This window comes from Ovis canadensis, chromosome 10 (assembly GCF_042477335.2).
Source record: "Ovis canadensis isolate MfBH-ARS-UI-01 breed Bighorn chromosome 10, ARS-UI_OviCan_v2, whole genome shotgun sequence".
Taxonomy (NCBI): Eukaryota; Metazoa; Chordata; class Mammalia; order Artiodactyla; family Bovidae; genus Ovis; species Ovis canadensis.
In genome coordinates, this window is record NC_091254.1 from 66,956,381 (window position 1) to 66,980,387 (window position 24,007).

The 24,007-nt window shown below is 36.8% G+C and overlaps 1 protein-coding gene across 22 annotated transcripts in view; it reads right to left on the reverse strand.

Moving 5' to 3' along the window:
- Positions 1 to 24,007, reverse strand: part of MYCBP2 (MYC binding protein 2) — a 273,135-nt gene that overhangs the window by 191,124 nt on the left and 58,004 nt on the right. For all 22 annotated transcript variants that reach the window (XR_011259486.1, XR_011259485.1, XM_069601843.1 and 19 more), the window contains exons 5-14: positions 21,989 to 22,185; positions 15,540 to 15,782; positions 15,229 to 15,300; positions 13,722 to 13,818; positions 9,977 to 10,050; positions 9,699 to 9,837; positions 7,898 to 7,974; positions 6,502 to 6,706; positions 4,899 to 5,063; positions 1,430 to 1,588 (exon numbers count right to left, since the gene is read on the reverse strand). Coding sequence is in view for 20 of the 22 variants with exons in the window: in XM_069601843.1 (XP_069457944.1) it covers positions 1,430 to 1,588; positions 4,899 to 5,063; positions 6,502 to 6,706; positions 7,898 to 7,974; positions 9,699 to 9,837; positions 9,977 to 10,050; positions 13,722 to 13,818; positions 15,229 to 15,300; positions 15,540 to 15,782; positions 21,989 to 22,185 (1,428 nt within the window). In the remaining 2 variants the exon portion in view is untranslated. The remainder of the gene's footprint in view (positions 1 to 1,429; positions 1,589 to 4,898; positions 5,064 to 6,501; positions 6,707 to 7,897; positions 7,975 to 9,698; positions 9,838 to 9,976; positions 10,051 to 13,721; positions 13,819 to 15,228; positions 15,301 to 15,539; positions 15,783 to 21,988; positions 22,186 to 24,007) is intronic.

The window sequence follows — 24,007 nt, forward strand, 5'->3', positions numbered from 1 at the left end:
TGTATTACTTACTAACAGAGTGGATTTAATTTATATTAAGTAAAAAGCAAGAATAACATAACAATTTCATTTTGGTTATTACAAAATTTACTCTAAGAATTCAGGACATAGGTATAAACATATTTCAAAATTTCATGAAAGAGTTTAGGAATAATAAAGAAACAGTTTGTTCGGCTCAGAACTCTTTATGAAATATAACTTGAATTGACATTTATACAACATATAGAAAACTAAGCTGCTTCTCTCCTTTATGCCTAATAGGTGTTATCCAAATTTATGGTTCACTAGTTCAGAAAGAAGGGGAAAAAAATCCATTTAGGAATAATTAATTCTGTGTTTTGTTCTTCCCTCTTCTTTAATATCAATATGCTCTAGCAGACTTGCTCTTTTAAAAATGAAAGTATTTTAAATACACATTTAAGATCTTCCCGACCCAGGGACTGAACATGGGTCTCCTGCGTTGCAGGCAGATTCTTTACCATCTGAGTCACCAGGGAAGGCCATAAACAAGGTAAGGAAAAAAAATAAGAGGGCTTCTGAAATCCAGATGAGCCTGCCATCAAGAAGGTCCCAAATGAATTAAACTTGTTTTTGTTAATTTATACAAATATTAACCCTCAAATGCATTCATGCTTCAAACACAGCTCAGTGCTTAATTCTAATAATATGTCTCTGTTCCCTACTCTCCATCCATATAAAATTAGGAAGAGAAAACCAGAAATTGTAGTGAAGACTACAGGACAACACCGATAGCAGCCAGAAGTAAAAACTGAGAGTAAGAATGAGGTAGACACAACTGTAACCAACACACAAAAATCAAACAAGAAATTCACAATGAGCACAGCAAAGGACTAACTCCTCTCATTCCCCTTCAACAGCCTGAGTCTTGGGGCAAAGGATACACTATATAAGGATCACCTATAATTTCACTCTTGGTAAAGGGTCAAGGATTCCTACAGATACTCTTAGTTGTGAAGAACTCAGTTGTCAAGAACTGATTAAATCGCAGGTAGTACCTGCTGTTAAACAGGAAGGTAATATTTGCAGATACACTGCTGCCAAAAATTGTCATAATTGAAAAATGGGGTATAAAAGGACCTAATAACAAAGAGTTTCAAAAATGCACTTTTCTGGGATAATTCAGTTACTAAAAATGCCAAATCAAAAAAGTATTACATTTGTTATAAAAATAAGGAAACCATACAAGTAAAATAAGCTCATTTGCTCGGAAATCAGAAGTCTAAAATATATTGATTATTCCAGTGAGTGACAGACTGTCAAATAAATAAATAAATTCAGTAGTTTTCATAACTTATAAGTATAAAATCAAAAGTCACTTTGGTTGCAAAGTTAGATTCTTTACCATAGTGTTCTGGAAAACTGTTTAAAAGAGAACACAAAACTTTATATTCACACACTAAACACTTACCTTTCCCACCTTGGTTCATGGCACCAGTGTCTCGTCCACACTGTCCTTTATTATTCACACCAAATGTCCAAACTTCCCCATTCTTCATTAAGACACATGTATGAGCTTTGCCCATAGCTACCTGAGTTACAAAATGGCCCTTCAAGTCTGTTACCAAACCTACAGGAAAGAAACAAATTTGGTAAGAAACAACTAAAAAGCCTTTCTGAGCCTAGTAGATCATCAGTAATGTAAAATGACCACTGCAACGCAGAACTTTTTATTTCTGGGATAAAATAACCCCAAAATGGGAAATAGTGGCCAAAAGATTGGCAGGGTATCTATAAATTAGTTTTATAGTTATGTAATGAAGTTTCAAAATCTTAAAATGTTCTCATCCAGACTTGGGACAAACCTTCACTCTGGCATTAGCTCAGGCCTGCTTCTCCTGAATGCTAGCTCTCAGTGGCAGCACATCCAACAATGCTTAGGAGGGTTACTAGATTTCAAACTTTCCTGACCTGACCACAAAGGAGTTTTCGAACCACGTACTTTACTTGCTTTGACCCTTCTCAGCAAAACAGAGTAAAACACGCACCAGAGTATTCTGAAATAACATTGTTTCTATAGAAACCTGTGAGATTTTCCAAAGCACTTATTTTTTCAATCCTTTATAATCTACAATGCATTCTTCCACAACCCAACAGACAGCTAGCTCCTAAATTTCACTTATTCACATACTGCAATCATTCTACTTGCCATATCCAAGTGCCACCCATATTATCTTGATATTTTCACATCAATTTTAAATTTGACCAAAGCATTTAACCTTATCCAGTAGCATTAACAGTAAAAATTCAAAGATTGTGGAGTATTTCTAATATATACTAAAATAAAAACATTGTAAAGCTGAAATATTTATTTTACTTAAATTACAAATAAAACAATTCTCATATCACACTTTGGAAAAGCTATTCTATATTATGAAGCTTAGATATCACTTCCTAAGGCTGACCTTCCCTTTCACTACCTTAGGTCTTTTAATGAAGCATACCTCAAAAACTCCCATTTTTAGTTTTCAGCATACTTGAAAAAGACATGTACATATACAGAAACAGTATTTATTACTATTATTCACAGTACTAGCTGACATGTCTTGAGCCTTTACATGTGCCAGGCTCTGCTGTAGGCATTTCATAAGAATTATTTATTACTTTGTAAGAACCATATGAAACAGGTATTATCATTAGCTTCCTTTTACAGGCAGAAGAAAAATGAAAAGGAAAGCTCTGAAAAGTTACATAATTTACGCTAGTTAGCCAAATAAAAAGTGGTCATGCCAGGATCTGAGTCTATATACATAACCATTAGATCTCTACTATTTAAGTTCTCGGAGAAGGCGATGGCACCCCACTCCAGTACTCTTGCCTGCAAAATCCCATGGACGGAGGAGCCTGGTAGGCTTCAGTCCACGGGGTCGCTAAGAGTCAGACATGACTAAGCAACTTCACTTTCACTTTTCACTTTCATGCACTAGAGAAGGAAATGGCAACCCGCTCCAGTGTTCTTGCCTGGAGAATCCCAGGGATGGTGGAGCCTGATGGGCTGCTGTCTATGGGGTCGCACAGACTTGGACACGACTAAAGCGACTTAGCAGCAGCAGGAGCAGCATTTAAGTTCTTTACCATCATTCTGTCTCTCAGAGCCTCAAAAAGAAAGGGACATGTCTGTCTGGTCCACTAATGCCTGATGTATTATTAGTTTTCAATAAATATTTGCTGAATAAATGCAAAAGTTTCCATCAGCCTTAGCCAAGAGGATTTTAGCAAGCAGCCATGAAATTAAAAGATGCTTGCTCCTTGGAAGAAAAATTATGACCAACCTAGACAGCATATTAAAAAGCAGAGACACTACTTTGCCAACAAAGGTCTGTCTAGTCAAAGCTATGGTTTTTCCAGTAATCATGTATGGATGTGAGAGTTGGACTATAAAGAAAGCTGAGCGCCAAAGAATTGATGCTTTTGAACTTGGTGTTGGAGAAGACTCTTGAGACTTCCTTGGACTGCAAGGAGATCCAACCAGTCCATCCTAAAGGAAATCAGCCCTGAATATTCATTGGACGGACTGATACTGAAGCTGAAACTCCAATACTTTGGTCACCTCATGTGAAGAAATGACTCATCTGAAAAGACCCTGATGCTGGGAAAGATTGAAGGCGGGAGAAGAAGGGGACAACAAAGGATGAGATGGTAGGATGGCATCACAGACTCAATAGACATGAGTTCGAGAAGGCTCCGGGAATTGGTCATGGGCAGGGAGGCCTGGCGTGCTGCATTCCATGGGGTCACAAAGGGTTGGACACAACTGAGTGACTGAACTGAATTTTACTGAATATTATTTTTAAAAGGTACACACAAGCCCACCCTCAAATTTTGATTCACTCTGACAGCTGAGGCCTGAGACTTAATATTCCCACACTAAACTCACATAAACCACCTCAGCACAGTTTTCAACTTGATAATGGGCTGTTATAAATGTTCAATACATGTCATTTCCTCAGCATGAGACAATCAGAAACTTCATTAATCCTGATTCCCTTATTATAAAAAAATGTATAGGCTTTACATATTCGATTCATGTAAAACCTTTCCAGGCGGGTTGCTATAATCATTATACTCATTTCTAAATGCCAGAAAGAAAATCTAACAAGCAAGTATGACAAGTTTTCGAGATAACAGTTTATAAATGTAAAATTCTTTGGCTAGTTTTTCCCTCATATTCATTACCCAAAGTTATCAGTCAGCCACTTAAGTAATTCTTGAGACTGCAATGTGCCAGACACTGCACTGGGGATAAACAGTAATTAAGAGAGAGACAGCCCTTCTCTAACGGCTTCCCTGGTGGTTCAGTGATGAAGAATCCACCTGCAATGCAGGAGACATAGGTTTGATCCCTGAGTCAGGAAGATTACCCGGAGGAGGGCATGGCAACCCACTCCAGTATTCTTGCCTGGAAAATCCCATGGACAGACGAGCCTGGCGGGCCACAGTCCATGGGATCACAAAAGAGTCAGACACGACTGAGTGACTAACATGTTCACTTTCAGGCTTTCTCTAACTACCTAACAACAGGGGGAGATAAATAATCCATCAGTTTTAAATCTGCTAAGACATGAAAATCATGTCCCCCGAGTACCACCAGTAACATGTCACATGGGCATCTCACAAAGTCTAGAAAAACCTTTTCAGAGAAAGTAACAGGTAAAGTAGAGCTGCAGGAGGCAATTCCCAGGATTAGCTCTGCAGGGAACTATTGACAGTATTCTCAGCAATAAGACAGGAAGGAAGAACAAAACATTGTATTTGGAAAGAAATGTGAAAAATGTAGAGAAAACATGTTACAAATATTACTTTTCAAGATACATCTTTGCAATACATAAGGTGTAGTATAGGACTTTCTGTGCATAAAAGTGAAATAGTGTTTAACTTACTTGAACTATCAGAGTAAATGGCATCTTTTCCAAACATGTATAGCTCTCCATCTTTAGAAATAACAGAACTACTTCCATTATTGCAGGCTGTATACACCACAATCTTTCCTTCCATCTTAATTATCTTTTTAGGCTTGTAAGGTTTTGATTGCCGCCTGCTCTTAGCTTTAAAAAAAAAAAAAAGATATTTAATTTAAGGCATCTATTTACAAATAAAAATAATGATTTGTATATAAAGCCCAAGGAAAAAAACCTATCATTTGCATTTATCATACACTTGATTTATTTATTTTCACAAAGGCCTGAGCTTCCCAACATGTCAATTAAATGAGTCAATCTGAAAGCCTCATCGTGTTAAATATTTATCAGGCTACTGCTACCAGATCCTCTTCTTCGTAGTACACTGAAATTTCAAAAGAGAAACAGCAATTTTCTACCAAACTCCTAGGGAGCCCAGTCTCTAGATTAGCTACTTACATTATCAATACCATTCCACTGTCATCTGTATCTATTTTAAATCCCTTTTTATCAAACTCTATCTCACATGTATTCCTCTGTGAGATCCTGGAAAGTATTTAAAACCAGCTTCTCATCCATTCAACACATATTAAGTATTTACTCCTAGTCAGAGACTGAAAGGAAGGGAAATGTGCACATGGAGGGAGAGCAAATAGATTTAAATGTAGATGATTTAAGCCCCCTCTGCTCTCAAAAACTAAGTCCCTGAAATGAGAAAAAGATGGGAAATATCAGTCTTCTGTTCCCTCAGTCAATCCCAGTTCTTGTATGCCTTCCTGAATAAAAACATATTGCTATGCTGAGTACAATTCTAGGATTAAAATACCACTGTATTTTTTCTTGTAACATGAACTATATACATATATACAGCAACTAAGTCATCTGGTGGTCAAGCAAAGGAAGAATCATGTCCTCCACATCCTAGAAGGAAAAGCTGGCTGGGCTGAGTTTCTGAGATATGGCAATATACTTCACGGCTATTTTAAAAGATTTTTTCAGGATTACTTTTATTTACGCATGATATCTACATTAGAAGTTGACTTCAAACCTAATCCTCCTAAGATGCTACCCCAACTGCAACAATGTACTATGTACAAGTTACAAAAAGACACAAAGGACACTTTAAGGAAGACTGAACAGAAGCATAGGAAAGATAAGTGAAAATTGTTTCATTTTTCATTGCTCCGGAATTTCATCATAATGAAATAACACCAAGAACAGCGTTTCATAACTGATACTATTACACAATTCACATAAGGTTTACTTCATCGTGAAATACATACTCTTTAAAAACCTTGGGGTTACCTAAAAGAATATATTGGAATAAATAAGTTTTTAAAAATGACACCAACAGACAAAACAGATAAACAGCCATGTATGAAATGTATAAGGCCTACAAAAATTCATGAATATGAAGTCTAGTATGAAATCAGCAATCACGGTTCTTTAATGAACAATACACCACCACCATTGACTGAATATTCCTCGGTATAAAATCTATTAACTTGAGAAGGCTAGTACTGTTGAAACTGATATACCCTTTGTTAATAAATTCCCCAGCATTTCTACTGAACAGTCCACTCACTCGACTCTCCATCCTCTCCTTTACTGGCAGATCCTGTGAAGAATATGCTTCCATCTTCTGCGACTAAAAGGGCATGAGAGCCATCATGTCCAACGGAAAAGTGCACGATCTTTGGGGATTTCGTAATTGGCAGCTCAACCCATTTTCCTGCTGAAGGACCACCTTGTTTGATTCCGAGACTCTGGTATTTGCCAGTGTAATATATCTTAACAAGTGCAGAAAAAAAAATACAAAACAGGAATTACAGTGCCTTTTGGAGTAGTACACTAGGTTTCATATGACAGAAAAAAACCTCCCTACTTTACGGAGAATAAAAACAAGAATTCAAAAAACTCTTATTTTTTTAGGGCTTCCCTGGTGGCTCAGTGGTAAATAATCCGCTTGCAACGCAGCAGACACAGGAGACATGGGTTCTATCCCTGGGTCAGGAAGAGGCCCTGGGTAAGGGAATGGCAACCCACCCCAGTGTTCTTGCCTGGAGAATACCATGGACAGAGGAGCCTAGCAGGCTACAGTCCTAGGGGTGGCAAAAGTGTAATATATCTTAATGGATATAAATAAAAATTCAAAACAGGAATTACAGTGCCTCTTGGAGTAGTGCACCAGGTTTCACATGACAGAACAAAACTTCCATACTTTATTGAAAATAAATACAACAAGAACTCAGACTCTTTCTTTAATACCATTCAACTTCTGAGAACTGAGCAGGAGAGAAGCAGGCATACATCTGCAAAAATACACAGTTCACAACAGTTTTTTCATATCTACTCAGGATACTTATCATCTTTTGTAAGTATCCTGAATAAATATGAATAAATATATGCCATAAATATACTCCAAACAGAGGAGGAAATTTATAAAATTCTCAATTCATTTTTCCCAGTGAAAAAAACCTCACATACAAATATACTGTATATGCCTCATAATTTTCACTTTCATGTTCTTTTAATTACCTTACTTTATCCTCATATCACCAGATACAAAAAAGCTTCCACCTCTATAAACAGACCTCTACAATCTGCAACTTAATTGTACATCCTTCGACTTTCCCCAACTTGTAGTCTACATGTCTACACATTTACAAAAATTTCCAAGGGACATCCTATCCAAAATGAACACAAATGTGAATTCACCCCAACTCAAAAAATTACACAAAGAGCTCCATAATTAAATATCTGTATAAAGGGAACATTTTATAAAGTTTAGAAAGTTTTATACTCAAATGTTACAATTTTTTAATACTATTTCAACGTGAAATTTTACTATATATAAAATCTTTAATCAAACTTTAAAACATGATTGTTTATACATATAAACTATGTCAGCTAATCAATTGATTATACCAACTACAGCTTAGAGCAAATAATATTCATTTTTAATCCTAAGAGTAATTTACCTTTCCATTTGCTGTTTTCATTAGTGCAAACTCTCGTCCTGCACCAAGAACTGCTGACTCCTCATCAAATCCGGTGCCTAACAATACAGTAAGACTTCATGAATACTATTATAGTTTTAATATGGATAACTTGAAGCACAACTTGTATGACTTTGAGTAACGAAAAAATTAATCCAATTAATATCACTCAAAAATAAGGATGACACAGTATGTCATATGGCTCAATTTGAAAAAATATTAACAGTAGCTATACTACTCCAAGCAAGAATAAAGTTACCATAAGCTTCTTCGTTTCAGGTTGTGGTTTAGCAGCTAAGTCACGTCCGACTCTTTGTGACCCCATGGACTGTAGCCCATCAGGCTCCTCTGTCCATGGAATTCTCCAGGCAAGCATATTGGAGTGGGTTGCCATTTCCTTCTCTAGGGGATCTTCCCCACCCAGCTATCTAACCTGGGTCTCCTGCATTGCAGACAGATTCTTTACCAAGTGAGCCACCAGGGAAGCCCAGGTGTTTCAGATTAGTGCCAAATTATTTTCTTAGTGTTGAAAAAATTGTTTAAATCAATGTTAGCTGAATTCCTTCAATTAATGAGTGAACTAATTTTTACTGGGCATCTATTAGCTATCAGGCATTACAAAATGCATGAGACTTTCCTATTTGGTCCTCATAATTAGGGCTTCCCTGGTGGCTCAGATGGTAAAGAATCTGCCTGCGATCAGGAGACCTGGGTTCAATCCCTGGGATGGCAAGATCCCCTGGAGAAGGAAATGGCAACTCACTCCAGTATTCTTGCCTGAAGAAATCCATGGACAGAGGAGCCTGGTGGTTTACAGTCCATGGGGTCACAAAGAGTTGGATACAACTCTTTGTATCCAACTAGTGTGTGAGCTTAATACACATACACCTCCTAATTATACTGTTGGGCCTACAAATGAGCAAATATATCAAGTGTGGTGAGGTAGGTCTTGCCACGGGAGTGTTTGGGTTTGAACAATACTACGCAGATATTTGAAATAAGGTATTTTAGATTCCCTGTTCCAAGTTTTTTCTACAGAAGGTTTCATGTAGATCTCCATGAATTTGAATGCATATGTGTGCATATACACACACAGATCCTTCTGCATACTTCCAAGCTGTGAAACTATAAGTAAACATTTATAAGCACATTTTATGAGTTTGTCCAATTATATAAACTATTAATAAGTTTACAGGATTTTGAAATTTGGAAAAGATTGAGTTCAATACAGTATTTTTCTATGAAAAACAAAATACTATACAAATGTGCAAGATAAATCACTAATGAAATTTAATAAATTTAATAAGATAATAGTCAAAACAGCTGAGTCTTCCAAAGAATCCCACAAGTTAAGACACGGAACTACTAAATTGGGAGCAGCATGGCAAACCAAAACTGAGACCCTCATGGAAACTAATCCTACTTACTACTATGACATGGCAAGAGTAGGTATGCTACATCCCAGAAATACTCTGCGAATGTCTATATTTCTATATCCAAATGAAAATTTTTAAATCAAATGCTAGGCCAATTACCATTTTGAGAATCTATGGACTCATTCCATGGCTATCCTGATAAACTTGTTCAAATAAAAATCAAAGGCTTCAAGTTACTCCTAGTTACTTGTACATGTTTACTCGTAAGTGTGCTTCATAGTAACAGACAGCAAAACAGCTACCTAATACAAGCTGTAATACAATGCTGAAAACAAAATGTTAGTTTTCAAAAGAAAAAAAAAATCTGAAAATAAAATATGGAAGAAAGGTTTTTTTGACCATCTTACTTATAATATGCAAGTCCTTTTCCAGATCAAATAGTGAGATACCACAGGCATGCAAGCATTTTCTGGCCAGTTTAAGTTGTAATTCTTGCTGTAGCACAGGTTCTGTGCTTGTAGCAAATATTCTGACAACAAACCCATCCTAAAAGAAATAAAACAACCAGAGTATTCTGTTACATGAATGGATCTTTTAAGGCTCTACTTCCTACCTAATAAAAATCAAATAATTTATGAAAAAAGGATTCCCTTTATACCAGCTTTTCATGACTCAGAATACTTACATCTCTGGAAGCAGCTATCTGATTAATATATTCTCCATCAGTGAATAAAATATTTTGACCTTCAGTGTGACAATCTGTGCAAAAGGAAGAAACAGCAATTACATTACAGTATAAATAAACATCTCAAAAAATGACTTTATTCCTCTGCTGAAGTCAGAATGAGAGTTCTCCACACAATAAAGATAATTTAAACTCAATAGGAGACTGTGATTTTTTAATAAAGAGCTACAGATTAGCAGAAACTAAACAATTCAACTAATTACACGCATTACATTTTGTGCTTATATTTATTAATCTTCCATAATCATGGACCTGAAAGTCCGCCTAATTTCAAAATGAATTAGTATTAGATACAGTCTGATAATAAACATGCACCACGATGAACAAACTATAATGTTGGTTATAACCATGTCAATACAATCACATGCGAGGTAGGCAACACTCTACCTTCAGACATACATCACAGTCATTAGTGTCACAGAAAAATACAGACAGACTTAAAGCTTCTGCATTTGAGGTCTATGCTGTCCATCTACAGATATCCCTTGCTTTATAAAGTAGAACTGGCTGTACAGTTTTCATGGTTTAATGCCTAGTCCCAGTATTTTTAGCATATAGCATGCTATATACACTTTTAAAATGTTCATCCTTCATAAAACAGTCACATCTAAGCTGATTTATCTCTTTTTTGGTCTGAAAGTGCTAATATTTTGTCTGGAATGCCATATTTCATCAATACCATACAGTCTCTGTAGAATAGTGCACTACATACTTTGATCAAAATATGCAGACAAGCACAGTTGTAACAAGGGATAGCCGTATTACAGAAGGACCACTGGGACATGTGTTAGTGATTGCTACTAAAATAACATGAAACTACAAGCAGCTCAGTATCTAAGTATAAACTGTATCCTTTTGATAAAACAAATGTTCAGCAAGCAAGTCTAAAAGCACACACACACTTCCCAAAATAACTGCAGAGAACTAGGATGAATCTCTCCATTAATTACAATGCCAAAGAAATAATATTTCATTTCTATTTGCACCTGAATCAGCAGAACATAAACGTCTGGTTTTGGAATGCAGTAATGGAGCCCACCCAAGTAAGCTGGATTACTCTATATCTTTGCCCAGGAGCTTCATACTAGCATACTTCCTTATTATAAATATGCAAAACACAGGCAGACCCTTACCAAATAGAGAATTCAGTGATCACAAACTGGAAATAGAAACTGGGAGACAAGGCCCACTGGTAGCCCAAGAGACTTGGTAATCAAAGAGAGGAGAAATCGAAAGAAAGAGTTCCTAGTCCACTGTACAGAATACAAAGAGGCGCAAGAAAGATGCTTCTCAAGCTCTAAGCAGTAAGATTTTAAACTAAAAAGCAAAGAAGAAAAACTCATTATAATTTCAGATAAATGCAGGGGTGAGGAGTGAAACGGCGCAAGAAGAGTAGCAAAAGCCCTCGTGATCGGAGGCAGCATGTCACCAGACACAAGAGTAATGACATAGGGGTACAATATAAAAGGTACGCCAACATACAAGGCTCAAGTTACAATTAACAGAGGGGAAAGTATGCTTTCAGCTCATCAGTGCTGGGCTGAAAATAACTCATTTATAAAGTAGACTAAAGACAAGTTGGAACATGAAGCTCAAAGAATTACTAGATTTCTCTCAATTTTAAACATGGTATTCATTACCATCTATAAACCCCTAGCTAGGGGAAAAAAGGGGACTATTAAGGAAAACTGCCGTCCAGGTCAAAGAAAGGGAAAAACGACCACAGGCTTCTTCAGGCTTGAAGGCAAGTCTTCCTGCCGCACGATTTCAAAAAGATTGCGCTCTTCATCCTCTCTGTCTCCGTCATGTGATGTCCTAAGACAGCATCTTCGGGAAAATATCAAGACACACAACATGGGACTATTGCGACCCAGTTTGGTTCCTTCCTCACCATGAATATGGTACTTATTTGTGAAACACAGAAAGCCACATTTGTATTGTTAAAAGCCGCATTTCATATGCTAAATGAAGTCAAGGGATTTCAACTGAATAAGAATATTAACAAGTCATTTTTTTTTCACCATGATGGAATACATAAAACAGCTGCATGTAGACCATTTTCAAATGGTCTTTCTCAGCTACAGTCTCTGTTAAATGATCAAGGTTTTTCAAAAGCAAATCCTTTCTATTCATCTGTCTTAGGGGGATGGGGCATGGGATTGTGAACTTTTCTTCCATTAAGACATCCTAAAATGACTTAACACAAAGAGTGACAGAGGTGCTCACTGGAGTGAGATTCACTCTGCACAATGGAATACATTTTGTGACACTAAAATCATGTCATAGAAGACTATTTAATGACCTGGAAATATATTCAGAATACTGAGTGGAAGGGATAGGTTAAAAAAGCAATAGCATACAATCACTTCTGTACATGTATGTACATGATATGCACAGAAAAAAGGAAGAATATTTTTCACTAATATGTCAGTAGTGGTTACAGATGGGAAGTGGGGTTACAATTAATTTTTATTTTGTTTTGCTCATATGATATTTATCCAATAAACATGATTAATTTTAACATATGTATACATATATGGGGCACATGCTACTTCTGAACATTTTTGCTATTATTGTTGTTATCATCATCATCATCACGATCAGAGACATGGCCTTGGCCTTGTGGTGATTAAAAAACAAACAAACACAAAGCAAACAAACCTCCTGTAGACATATTTGAAAACAGTGTTATTTACCAAATGGCTTTAATAAGTCATCTGTTTTCCAGAGTAGCTTTATTTGTGAAACACACATGAAATGTGACATTTAGCTTACCAGGTACACTAATTTGGAGATATATATATATATATATATATATATATATATAGCTATATTCAAATAAATGTTTCATGAGGTTATAAAAAATCTTAAAAATTAACAAGCAGCCAGGGAGCAATTAACCTTCACACTGTGTTCTTCAGAAGTTCTCAATCATTTTCAGACGGCCAAGTGCCTTGAAGTAGTTTTGCTGCTTACCATGAAATTGTTGGTAGATGTATTAAACACTGAAGATTTTAGTACAGAGAAGGTATTAAGGTATAAGCAAATTCAAATACCTTACAGTGGAGAATATATTATGCATTTGCCCAAGAATTTAAGACAGCACGGTGATCTGAAGGATAAATACATATGTACAACCTCAAAATTACAACAAAATGAATTGTGTCCAAAATGCCTTATCAGAGTATTATCAAAAAGTATCAACGAAAGAATTTTTTAAATTTCTGACCCACCCTAAAAACCTGTCTCTGAAAAACCTTTAAAAATAAATTAGAAAACACAAAGCACACTGCTGTTAAACTAAAAGAGAAGGTTCTTTACACCAAGGTTATTCAAGAGCCAGGGTCGTGGGTTTATTAAGAACAACAAAGCCAACAGCCCCCCACTGATTCAGGAGCTGAAAAGGCATGGTGGGGTGAGGGTGGCAGGAAACAAGCTACAGAATTTGGGCAAGAATTTGAAAATAAGTATTAAAACACTTCAGACTATATTTACAGTATCTGTTTTTCTCACATGCATTAATTTTCTATAGACTATAAAATGATCTGCATGTCAAGATTGCTTCAACCTGTTTGTAAGCAAGCACCGTTCCTTGCTAACCATTCTTTATATGTCTCAGCGGCCTGACATGCACATCTCTTAAAATCACCTGTGAAGACAACAGATGACTAGTTGAGTAACATACCTGGTAACAGCACAGTGCCATCCTGCTCCAGTGTTTCAGGGCTTATTCTTATGGCTGTCATGCTGTGGTTATTCACATCTCTATACAATAAATAACCCTGACAACAACAAAAAAATGTGGTGTTCTTATATACTAAAATATTTTTTCATTACCCACTTACTAGAAGAAGTAGTCATACAGGTCTGTTTTAGTGTTTTGATGTACAATAATACATCAATATTGATGTCTAAAACAGATTATAGATTTAAAATATAAGAACCTGAATATACTTTAATAGGAGGAAGTATACACCACTAAATAGCAATTTAACCTATTAATTCTACAATATAAATATTAAATACACCACACAGGACAGTAAAAATATTTTGGTCAAAATTATTATATAACTTGCCAAGTAAATAATAGAAATGACTGCTGTTATTTTCACAAATACCTAGGTTAATATTTAAAAATCAATAAAGCAGTGGTTTTAGATAGAGTGATATGTCATTGAACGTACTTCAGTAAGTGTATTTCCCAGGACATTATTTGTTGGATAAAATACAGCAGTGGCAAATAAAAATTTGAAATTTTAAACTAGGTTATGTTTTGAGAGACAATCACTGAGTAATTAATTTGATATTTAAATTTCAATTTCAAAATCTCCCCCAAAAGTTGACAGTAAGATTATTTTTCATACAACAATAATTTTTATAATTTTCAAAATGCTTTCAAATATCTTTTTTCAACGGATGCTGACAACAATCTGAGAGCTAGGCAAGATAGGAATGCAGGGACACCTTTATTCTATAATCTTCCACAAGGAAACTTGGCTTCACTTCTCAGGAAAGGATAGGATAAAATAAATATTTCTGGCCCTTTGACCTTCATTCATTTGCTTCATTGTTCGTTTGCCTCATGCATCCAATTGCTGACACCCAGTTGGTCATGTCAGTCAGGTGATGAGAACACAGCATTAATAGAGCAACACAGGCCCAGATCTTTTCTGTCACTGGATATTCTCTGCATGTACTTCCATGCAGGAAGCTGCCTACTGGGGAGACCACACACCACTTCCTGGAAGGCACTGATCTAGACTTAGAATAGAACAGTTCATGGTAAAAAGCTTTAATTTGGCTTTGGGTCACAGTTACATTCCCAATTCAGATTTGCAAATAATAAAGGTAGGCTTTGATGCTTAACTAGAGGCTCACTTAAACAAGGACTCCAATAGGAGACATATTTATTCCCATTTTAAGCTAAATCACACAGGGTCAAATAAACTAGCTGAATTGTCCACAGTCTCACGGCTGGTAAGAAGCAAGGCCAGACCTAAAAGTAAACCTCTTATGAAAACGTCAATGTTCTAAGCCAACATTCCTTATACTACACCATATCACTGGTATTACTAAAAACACGCTATATCTGTTTAAATAGAAGTGATATTATTTACTGATGACACAAGTATGAACCACATATTTTGAAAGATAGGAAGAAAAGTTTGCTTTACTGTGAGATATTCTCCTACCTGAGCATACCCTAACCAAGATTTTTTTTCTTTTCTGTTTCTGATGCGAGATGTAGAATTATATATATGGCCCTGCAAAACAACAAAAGTTAGTTCTAGCAACAGTTTTATAATTAATAATCTGTGAAAACTAACATACATGGATGAATGACATTTAACGCATATGTTCCATTTTTATTTTCAAAGAAATAACATCAAACTTAGATGGCACTCTAAAAGCAAGAAACAAACAGAAGATAATTCAGTATAAGATATAACTTCCACTCTGATTAAGAATCACTTACCCAAAAAAGAAAAAAAAAATCACTTACCCTAACCGTTCCACTATATCCAGAGCCGATTTTGTACAATCCATCTTTACATAACAGATACAGAAAAAATCCATCATTCTGAAGTAGACATTGATCATCTTCATCAACAGATATTTCTTTTAATGGCCACTTGTGCATTAAAGCTGCTTTCTTAATGCCATTGCTAAACCAGTCCTGAATTTGAATTTTTCCCACCAACACTGCCTGTACACTTCTCTGTAGTGAATTCAGTATCATTGGCACCTAGTCAGAAGAAAAACACAGTCATTTTCAAACATCTCAAACACAAAGATACTTTATTAATATATCATTTATAAGAAAAAACATTATTCAGAAGGATCATATTTGGCATGTCAGCAAAAAGTAGCAACTGAAAATCTATAAGAAACAAATCTCAAGCAGGACAAAACAAAACTGTAAACACAAAGAACATTAATTTGCTTTGTGACCAAAAACACTGAAATATGCATTTTTCTCCAAAACACAGGTTAACATACTAGATTAGTAAAAAGTATGAATACTGAAACATATTTTTTTGCATTAGAGTACACACAAATCAAAATGGTATCTTTGTATGATATGTATATCCATTAATATATTGCATGACATTGAAGTACAAAATTAAGCATAAGAGAAATACTGCTCTTCTACAGATGAAACAAAATTTCCAATATTCTCTTCTACATTGTTTCTTTATTATGCCCAGTACCCATTAACATCAACATTTTTCTGTGTTGCAAAAACTTAATTTTATGAACTATGTATTTATCCAGCATTCATTTAACCAATATTTATCAAATATCTGTATTTGTGGTAAATGAGTCCTCAAAAGGCACCAGCATGGGACCAATAGTCGGGCCCCAGAGAAATCCCCCTGCTTCTCACTCTCTGCCTCTCTTTCACTACCCAAAGATGGCTGCCACCTGCCACGTATCTGACTGCAGGGCCAGACCCAAGGGCACTGTGTCAGCTCCAGTTTTCCAGCTCCACCATCAGATATGGCAGCCACCAGCCACACGTGAGTACTGAGCTCTTGAAATAGGGTTAGTGCGACTTGAGATGTGATTCAAATATAAAATACACACTGGCTTTTGAAGGCTTAGTAAAAAAAAAAAAAAAAGAGAGAGAGAGAGTATAGATTTTATTAATTTCGTATTGATTACATGTTGAAATTATTTTTGGATATGTTGAGAAAATCCATTATTAAAATTAATTTCATCTGTTTCTATCTTCTTAACATGACTAATAGAAACATTAAATGACATAGGTGGATTACAGTATACTTCTATTAGACAGCACTGTTCTAGAGGGCAGAGATTCAGAGGGATCCTAACACACTGTTCACTGATATTTCCTCTTCCCCTTTGAGATCTGAGGCCTCTGACCCAATCAAAACACAGAACTTTTACTTTTATGAAACTTTTATTTATGTATATGGTTGAATACTACAAATTCTCCCCCTAGAAGTAACTACATTAAACTTAAAACTGTCTTATCTAGAATTGATACCCACATTCTTATATGCCACAGTTTCATTTTCAATTTTTGTTGTTTCAGATACTTTCTAATGAACCTACTATCAAAGATGATGCTCTTCCTTTTTTCTCAAATCCTCCAAATTGAGCTATATAATCATCTCTAGTTAAAGCATTATTCAGAAGTCATTTTATTGTGCCTGTGTGATCATGGTGCAGAACTGAACAAAATGGTATCACATACTGTACTTTTCTTACATAATTTTTCTTTTTCTTCACTGAGTTAACAATTGCCCTATTTTTGCATTTGCTAAGTTTCTTCCATACCTACCCCTATGGGTTCCTCACGTTCCTCTCAAACATTATCTCTAATGTTTCCCATTGGCAATATCCTTCAAGAAGCCCTGCTCCCTAAGGACAAGGGCAGGCACAGAGGTTGAAACTGTTCCACGTTTTGCATGCTCAAAATCATCTTTATCTTCCCTCACACATGACTGAGAGCTGAGCTAAATAGAGTGAACATCATTCTCCCTCAGAATTCTGAAGGCACTGTTTGTTATTTTTTATGCCAATGCTGCTTTTGAGAAGTCCAACAACATTCTGCTCAATCTCTGGTACATAACCTGGTTTTGCACTCTGGGACTGCTATTCTTTCTTTATGGTGTTATGATTTTGCAAAGTTATACTTGATGTGAGTCTTTCTGTCATTCACTGTGTTGGGCACTCAGTGTGGGTTCTGTCGATACGAAATGTGTATCTTTGGGGGATGGGAAGTCTCCTTATGAAGCTTAGGTGATTTCTTCCTCTCTGCTTGTTGTTTAGTCACTCATATGTGTCCAACCCTTTGTGACCCCACAGACTGCAGCCCACCAGGCTCCTCTGTCCATGGGATTTCCCAGGCAAGAATACTGTAATGAGTTGTCATTTCCTTCTCCAGGGGATCTTCCTCACCCAAGGATCAAACCCACACCTCCTGCATTGGCAGGCAGATTTTTTACCACTGAGCCACCAGGAAGCCCATCCTCTCTGCTTGAATACCTATTAAATAATGGATTTTCTAGAAGGATTCTCTAATTTTACTTCATATAATCTATTTTCTTTCTTTTGCTCTGTTTCCTATTGTCAGGGGACCTCTTTAATCTGAACTTCTAACGCTTCTACTGATTTTATTGTGATCTTATATTTTTAACTTGCAAAATCTCTGTTCTGAATTTTAAAAAAAACACTGCTGTTTAATGTAAATAATCATCTTTTCATCCCTCTTTAAAATACAAATTACTCTTACTTAGAGTTTTTCTGTTCCCTGTACTCTTTTCAGCAAAATTGTTATTATTATTATTACTATTTTTACTGATTTGGGGGACTTTGTCTTTCACGTCAACCCAGTAATACTTGGTTCTCTCTCTCTCTTTCGTCTCTAAGTTGTGTCTGACTCTTGCAACCCCATGGACTGTAGCTTGCCAGGCTCATCTTTCCATGGGGTTCTCTATGCAAGAAAACTGGAGTGGGTTGCTAGGCAAGAAAACTGGAGTGGGTTGCTGTTTCCTTCTTCAAATACTTGGCTATACACTTATTTGTAAAGAGTAAGCGACTAAAAAAACTGACAGGAAGCTGCTGTCAATGGACAGGGTCTGACAGACGGCGAGCTCACCTCAGGAAGCTGCTGTGAACCAATAGGGTCTGACAGACAGCGAGCTCACCTCAAACTGATCCCACCAAGTTCAGCAGTTTCACTGGAGGGTCTCTCATTCCCTGCCAAATGTCTGTATCTGTAAGTCTTTCCTCACTTTTTTCTCCAAGGAAGACTCTTCCAGTCTTTTTCCTCGAAGCTATAAGCCTCACTCTCAGTATACTGGGAACTCTGAGGATGGAGGAAGGCCATCATCAATACGGAGACTTTCACTTAATCTTCGTCTTCAGCCTGGCTCCTCAATTTCAGTCTCAACTGTGCCTGGTTTCCCCTGGCCTCTCTGGCTCAATTTCTTTACACAGAAAACCTAACTCTTAGGGGTAGGAGAAGAGGACAGGTGACTGGCTGGGAAGTGGAGAGGAAGGGCTCTGGGGTTCTGGAGCTTTCATTACACAGACTCCCAGTCTATTTTTAGCTTTTCCCCTCACCACCATTTTCCAGGCACCTATTACTTCCAACTCTAAATTCTATCTGTATTTTTAGGTGAACATCAACTTACTTTCTGTGGGTATTAACTTCTTCAGAAGTTTAGGTTTAAGCTTTCCCAGTATTTACGTTCTAAAAATGTGTCCCATTCTTAGACGTTTATACTTTAAAAAGAATCCTTTACTGTAATCTTTGTGGAGACTGCAAGGGTGGAGAGCAGAGCAGAAACTAGGCGTCTCCAACATGGCCCTATTTGTCTCCTGCTTTCTGAGTGTTAGTTTTAAGAAAACCCAGAACTACAATTAGAAATCTCAGATGTACCCCTTTTTCTCTCCTACTGATCTCTCAACAACAGTGTGGCAGGACCTAGAAATTTTATTCTGATAAACTAAACATTGTTAATCTGAGGATTACAAGTCTCACCAATTCTGGAAAATCTTAGCCATTATTTCAAATACTGTCTCTTCACAAATCTATTACTGGCCTTATGGAGTTCAGATTGTACTGATACTTCAAACTTCCTCATTCTCTATGTTTCTTATTTTTCATGTTTTATCTCTCTGTGCTGCATTCTGAATAAGCTCTTCCTCTATCTTTCAGTTCACTGCTTCTATCTTCAACTACATTATCCACTGGTTAATTCGTCCTTTAAGTTTCTAATTGTAACCATTTGGTTTTTCACTTCCAGTAGTTCTATTTGGTTTGTTTTCTGATCTGATTATCTTGTATATCCTTATTCCTTAATAATACTTTTGACACTTTATTAACCATATTAAATATATACATACTTAATATCAAATTTTATATATATATATAGAGAGAGACTTGGCAAGACTGATTCTGCTTTGCTTCTATTAACTCTCAATGCTGGTGCCTTTTTTCTATGTCCTTTTTGTTTGTGAGTCCAGATTCAGTGGTGGTATGTCAGTGGAAGGTCTGTGAAGTCTGGAGTTCATCTTTACAGTTCATCTTTAGTCTCTTCCAATAAGAGACCTCACATTATGACCAACCATACCTTAAAAGTCTCAGCTTAAGCTTTTTGGAACAAGATAAGTAATATGCATTTGGATCCCAGATAATTTGAGATGCAACAGTTACATTTTTGGAGAAGGCTTTTCTTACCTGCTCCAAATCATTGCCCAGCCAAGAGAGTTTCGTGAAATGAATAGGTAGGTGAAATGGGACCAAATCATGAAGAACACTATAGGTCATGTTAAGATAACAGGTTTTAATATGGCCTTTGACTTAGGGCTGGGTATACAGTGATGGGGAAGGTCCTTAGAGAGCCTCGGCTGTTGGTTCAGGGGACTGAGTAGTTTTGTGCAGCCCAATGCTTGAGCATAACTACAGCCAGACAGACATGGGTTCAAGTCCTGTCTCTGCTTTCTGACAGCTCTCTACACTGTAACTACATAAACTTCTTCCAGCTTTCAGCGTCCTACTCTTACTGCTCTTTCCATGCATTAGCACACAGACACCGAGACTATTCTCTCTCTCTACACCACCAACACCAACACCTCCTCCCTCTGCACTGGCTAAGTTCAACTCACTGTTTAAGATCTCATGTCATATCTTCTCAAATAAATCTACACACAAAAAAATCACTGGATTCTAATAAGAACCTGTATATATGGTCACTATATTTTTAACATTTGGCATGGATATTTGAATGTTTGTGTTATTCTATTAAAATTTTGAAAGTATTTGTATACATTTAAACTGAAATTTTGCTGAATCCTCAAAGCTTCCCTGGTGGCTCAGCTGGTAAAGAGTCTGCCTGCAGTGTGGGAAACCTGGGTTCGATCTCTGGATTGGGAAGATCCCCTGGAGAAGGGAAAGGCTACCCACTCCAGTATTCAGGCCTGGAGTATTCCATGGACTGTATAGTCCATGGGGTCACAAAGAGTCGGACACAACCGAGCGACTTTCACTTTCATTTTTCACTTTCAAAGCACAGCAGAGAACAGTTTGAAAATCAATAAATTAAAGGGACTTCAAAATAAGTTAATAATAATAAAGAGGGGAAAGAGGACTTCAGGCAGGACAAAAAGAGGGAAAAGAATAAGAACAGAAATCTAGAGAAAGGAGACTGCTCGTATTTGATAAGGAAAGTTCAGAATTGCTGAACAAGTCACAGACAGTAGCCCATTTATCCCCTTTCACTATCTTTGGCTGCTAATGACAGGGTTCAGGCATCCCTTCTACATGTTCTGGAGGTCATCCAAGGGGCCAGAAAAGAACACATGAGACTTAAAATTGTAACTTCTTCCTCAATTTCCAGAAAACATTTCAAAAGAATTAAGTCAAGTCCACCTATAAGTAAGTTTATATTTCTCATCACTAACAAGGATGAAGAGCTTATTCCACAACTGCCCAGTAAAAGCTCAAAAAAAAAATTTCTGTATGTGAAGCAGAAATAGCTCAGAAACACATCAATCCATGAAAAACCATCATAACCGATTAGAAACATTGGAAAAATAACATATGCTCCTCTTTCAATGGGGATATATAGAAACTATGAAGGAATTCTGCATTTGAAGATTCAGGGCAAGATGGGAGGTGGGGGAGGACAGAGAGCAAGACCATGTCAAAGGAAGACGAGGCTGCAGTGCTGACGTAAAGACTACACTAAAGATTTAAGCTTTTGCCAAATTTCATTTTATTATACCTTTCATGTTGCAGAGTTAATCACACATGCAGCTTAGATCAACTATCTTAGGTTATTTATAGATCAGCCTGGGACAGATCAAACCACTGTACTGAGTGAGGAAAAGCAGTGAATTCCGATTGACAGAAATTGAGGCGAAATGGCAACTTGGTCTCGTGTCTGTTTCTAAGCAGCTTGAGATATGAAATACCTGAATAGTTTGGCAAGCGTGGCTGCCATTGTTGGTGAGGATGGCAGAGATGGCCTGCAGTGTCCTTCCTGTCTCTCCCCAGGAAGCCACCAAACTAAAGAGACAAGCGCAGGAAAGTGCTGTCAGAGACTGTCCTGTGCTGTCGTTCATTCCAGTACTTCGAACGGTGATTTCCAAAAGGAGCTGGAAGAGAGACTCTGTGGATAAAACAGAACTCAATTATATCATTCAACATATAGGACATTATATGGTACCTGTTCGTTTATTTAAACCTTGCCTCATTTTTCAAAAAAATACCGAAGGTAGCTACTTCACATTTGTTCCTTTCTAGTTACCCTTTTTCGCCCAAAGTTAGAATATTTACATAAAAAGGATCTTACAGAATACTTAGTCCAACTCCATGTTTTTATAAATGAAGAAATGGAAATCTACCCACAATCATTTAAAAGAAACTTGCTTTCAGGCATTCATAATATTCAAGAACTAGCCTATTAAGGAGTAACAGACTACTCATTGCATTTATTTTCACCTTTTAGATTAGGAAAATACAGGCTTCTTAAAATGTTATGTGCCCCAAAACCTATGTATTTATTTGCAAAACAACAACAGAATACATAGAACACATGCAAAAATTTGCTTTCATATAAAATTGGTTTAATTGCTAACACAACAGTAGTGCCTACTCAGAGGCACAGAGAGAAAGAAGAGGAAGAAAAAAATACAGAGTCATAAAGAGAGAAAATTTGAGAATGATGGAAGGAGAGGGGGAAAGGGGAAGGAAGGAAGAAAGCAAGAGAGAGAAATGATGTACTGGAATTCTCTGCAAACTGAAAGGCCATCTGCATTTTATTTCTTAGCTCACAGAAACTGAGGCTTCCTCTAGTAGTCCCCGTCTTCCGCATCTAATCCCTAACTAATTAAGTCCTGTCAATTTTACTTCCTAATTAATTCCTCCACTTTTTGCATGTCATCAGCATCTCCCCAACCCATGCTATCTATCACCTTCTCTTAATTGGACTACTATAAGTATTCATAAATTAGCACCCTGATAATCAAAGAGAAATTTTAAACCTAAAAATCTGTTTTTTCTTTCAAATCTATTCACTCTTTTGTTACTTACTCCCTTCCTTCTTTCCTTTCTCACTCCTTACTTCGCTTCTCTCTATATCCTTCAGTGTTTTCCCTTATTCCATCTACCCTTTACTCTGTCTCTCTCTCCAACTATCCTTCTTTTCCTCTATCCTTTCATCTACCTTTTTCCTTTGTCTATCCCTCCATCATTATCCTGCCCATTCATCTTATAATTATTCAGCCAGTATTTCCTGCATTCTCCCTGTATATCAGGAACTACTCCAGGCATTGACGAAGACAAAGAATGTCCCTGGCAACAAAAAAAGTTAGATCAAATTGAAGCAAATAGTGTAAGACTATAAAGAATTTTCTAAACCTAAGTAGACAGTGATGTTCAATTCCTCCTAGAAACAGGGCCGTCCTCCCTGGACATAGCCTATCAAGCTCCACACGGCCTGCTCCCTGCCTCCCTATTCTCTCACTCTCCACTCTGCTCACAGTCTTTCTCCAGTCATTCCCCTTCCTACCTCAAAACCTTCCCAGTGTGGAGATTCCTTAAAAAACTGGAAAAAAAAAACAAAAACTGGAAACAGAACTGCCATATGACCCAGCAATCCCACTGCTGGGCATACACACCGAGGAAACCAGAACTGAAAGAGACACATGTACCCCAATGTTCATCACAGCACTGTTTACAATAGCCAGGACATGGAAGCAACCCAGATGTCCATCAGCACACAAATGGATAAGCAAGCTGTGGTACATATATGCAATGGATATTACTCAGACATTAAAAAGAATACATTTGAACCAGTTCTAATGAGGTGGATGAAACTGGAGCCTATTATACAGAGTGAAGTAAGCCAGAAAGAAAAACACCAATACAGTATACTAACGCATATATATGGAATTTAGAAAAACAGTAACAATAACCCTGTATGCGAGACA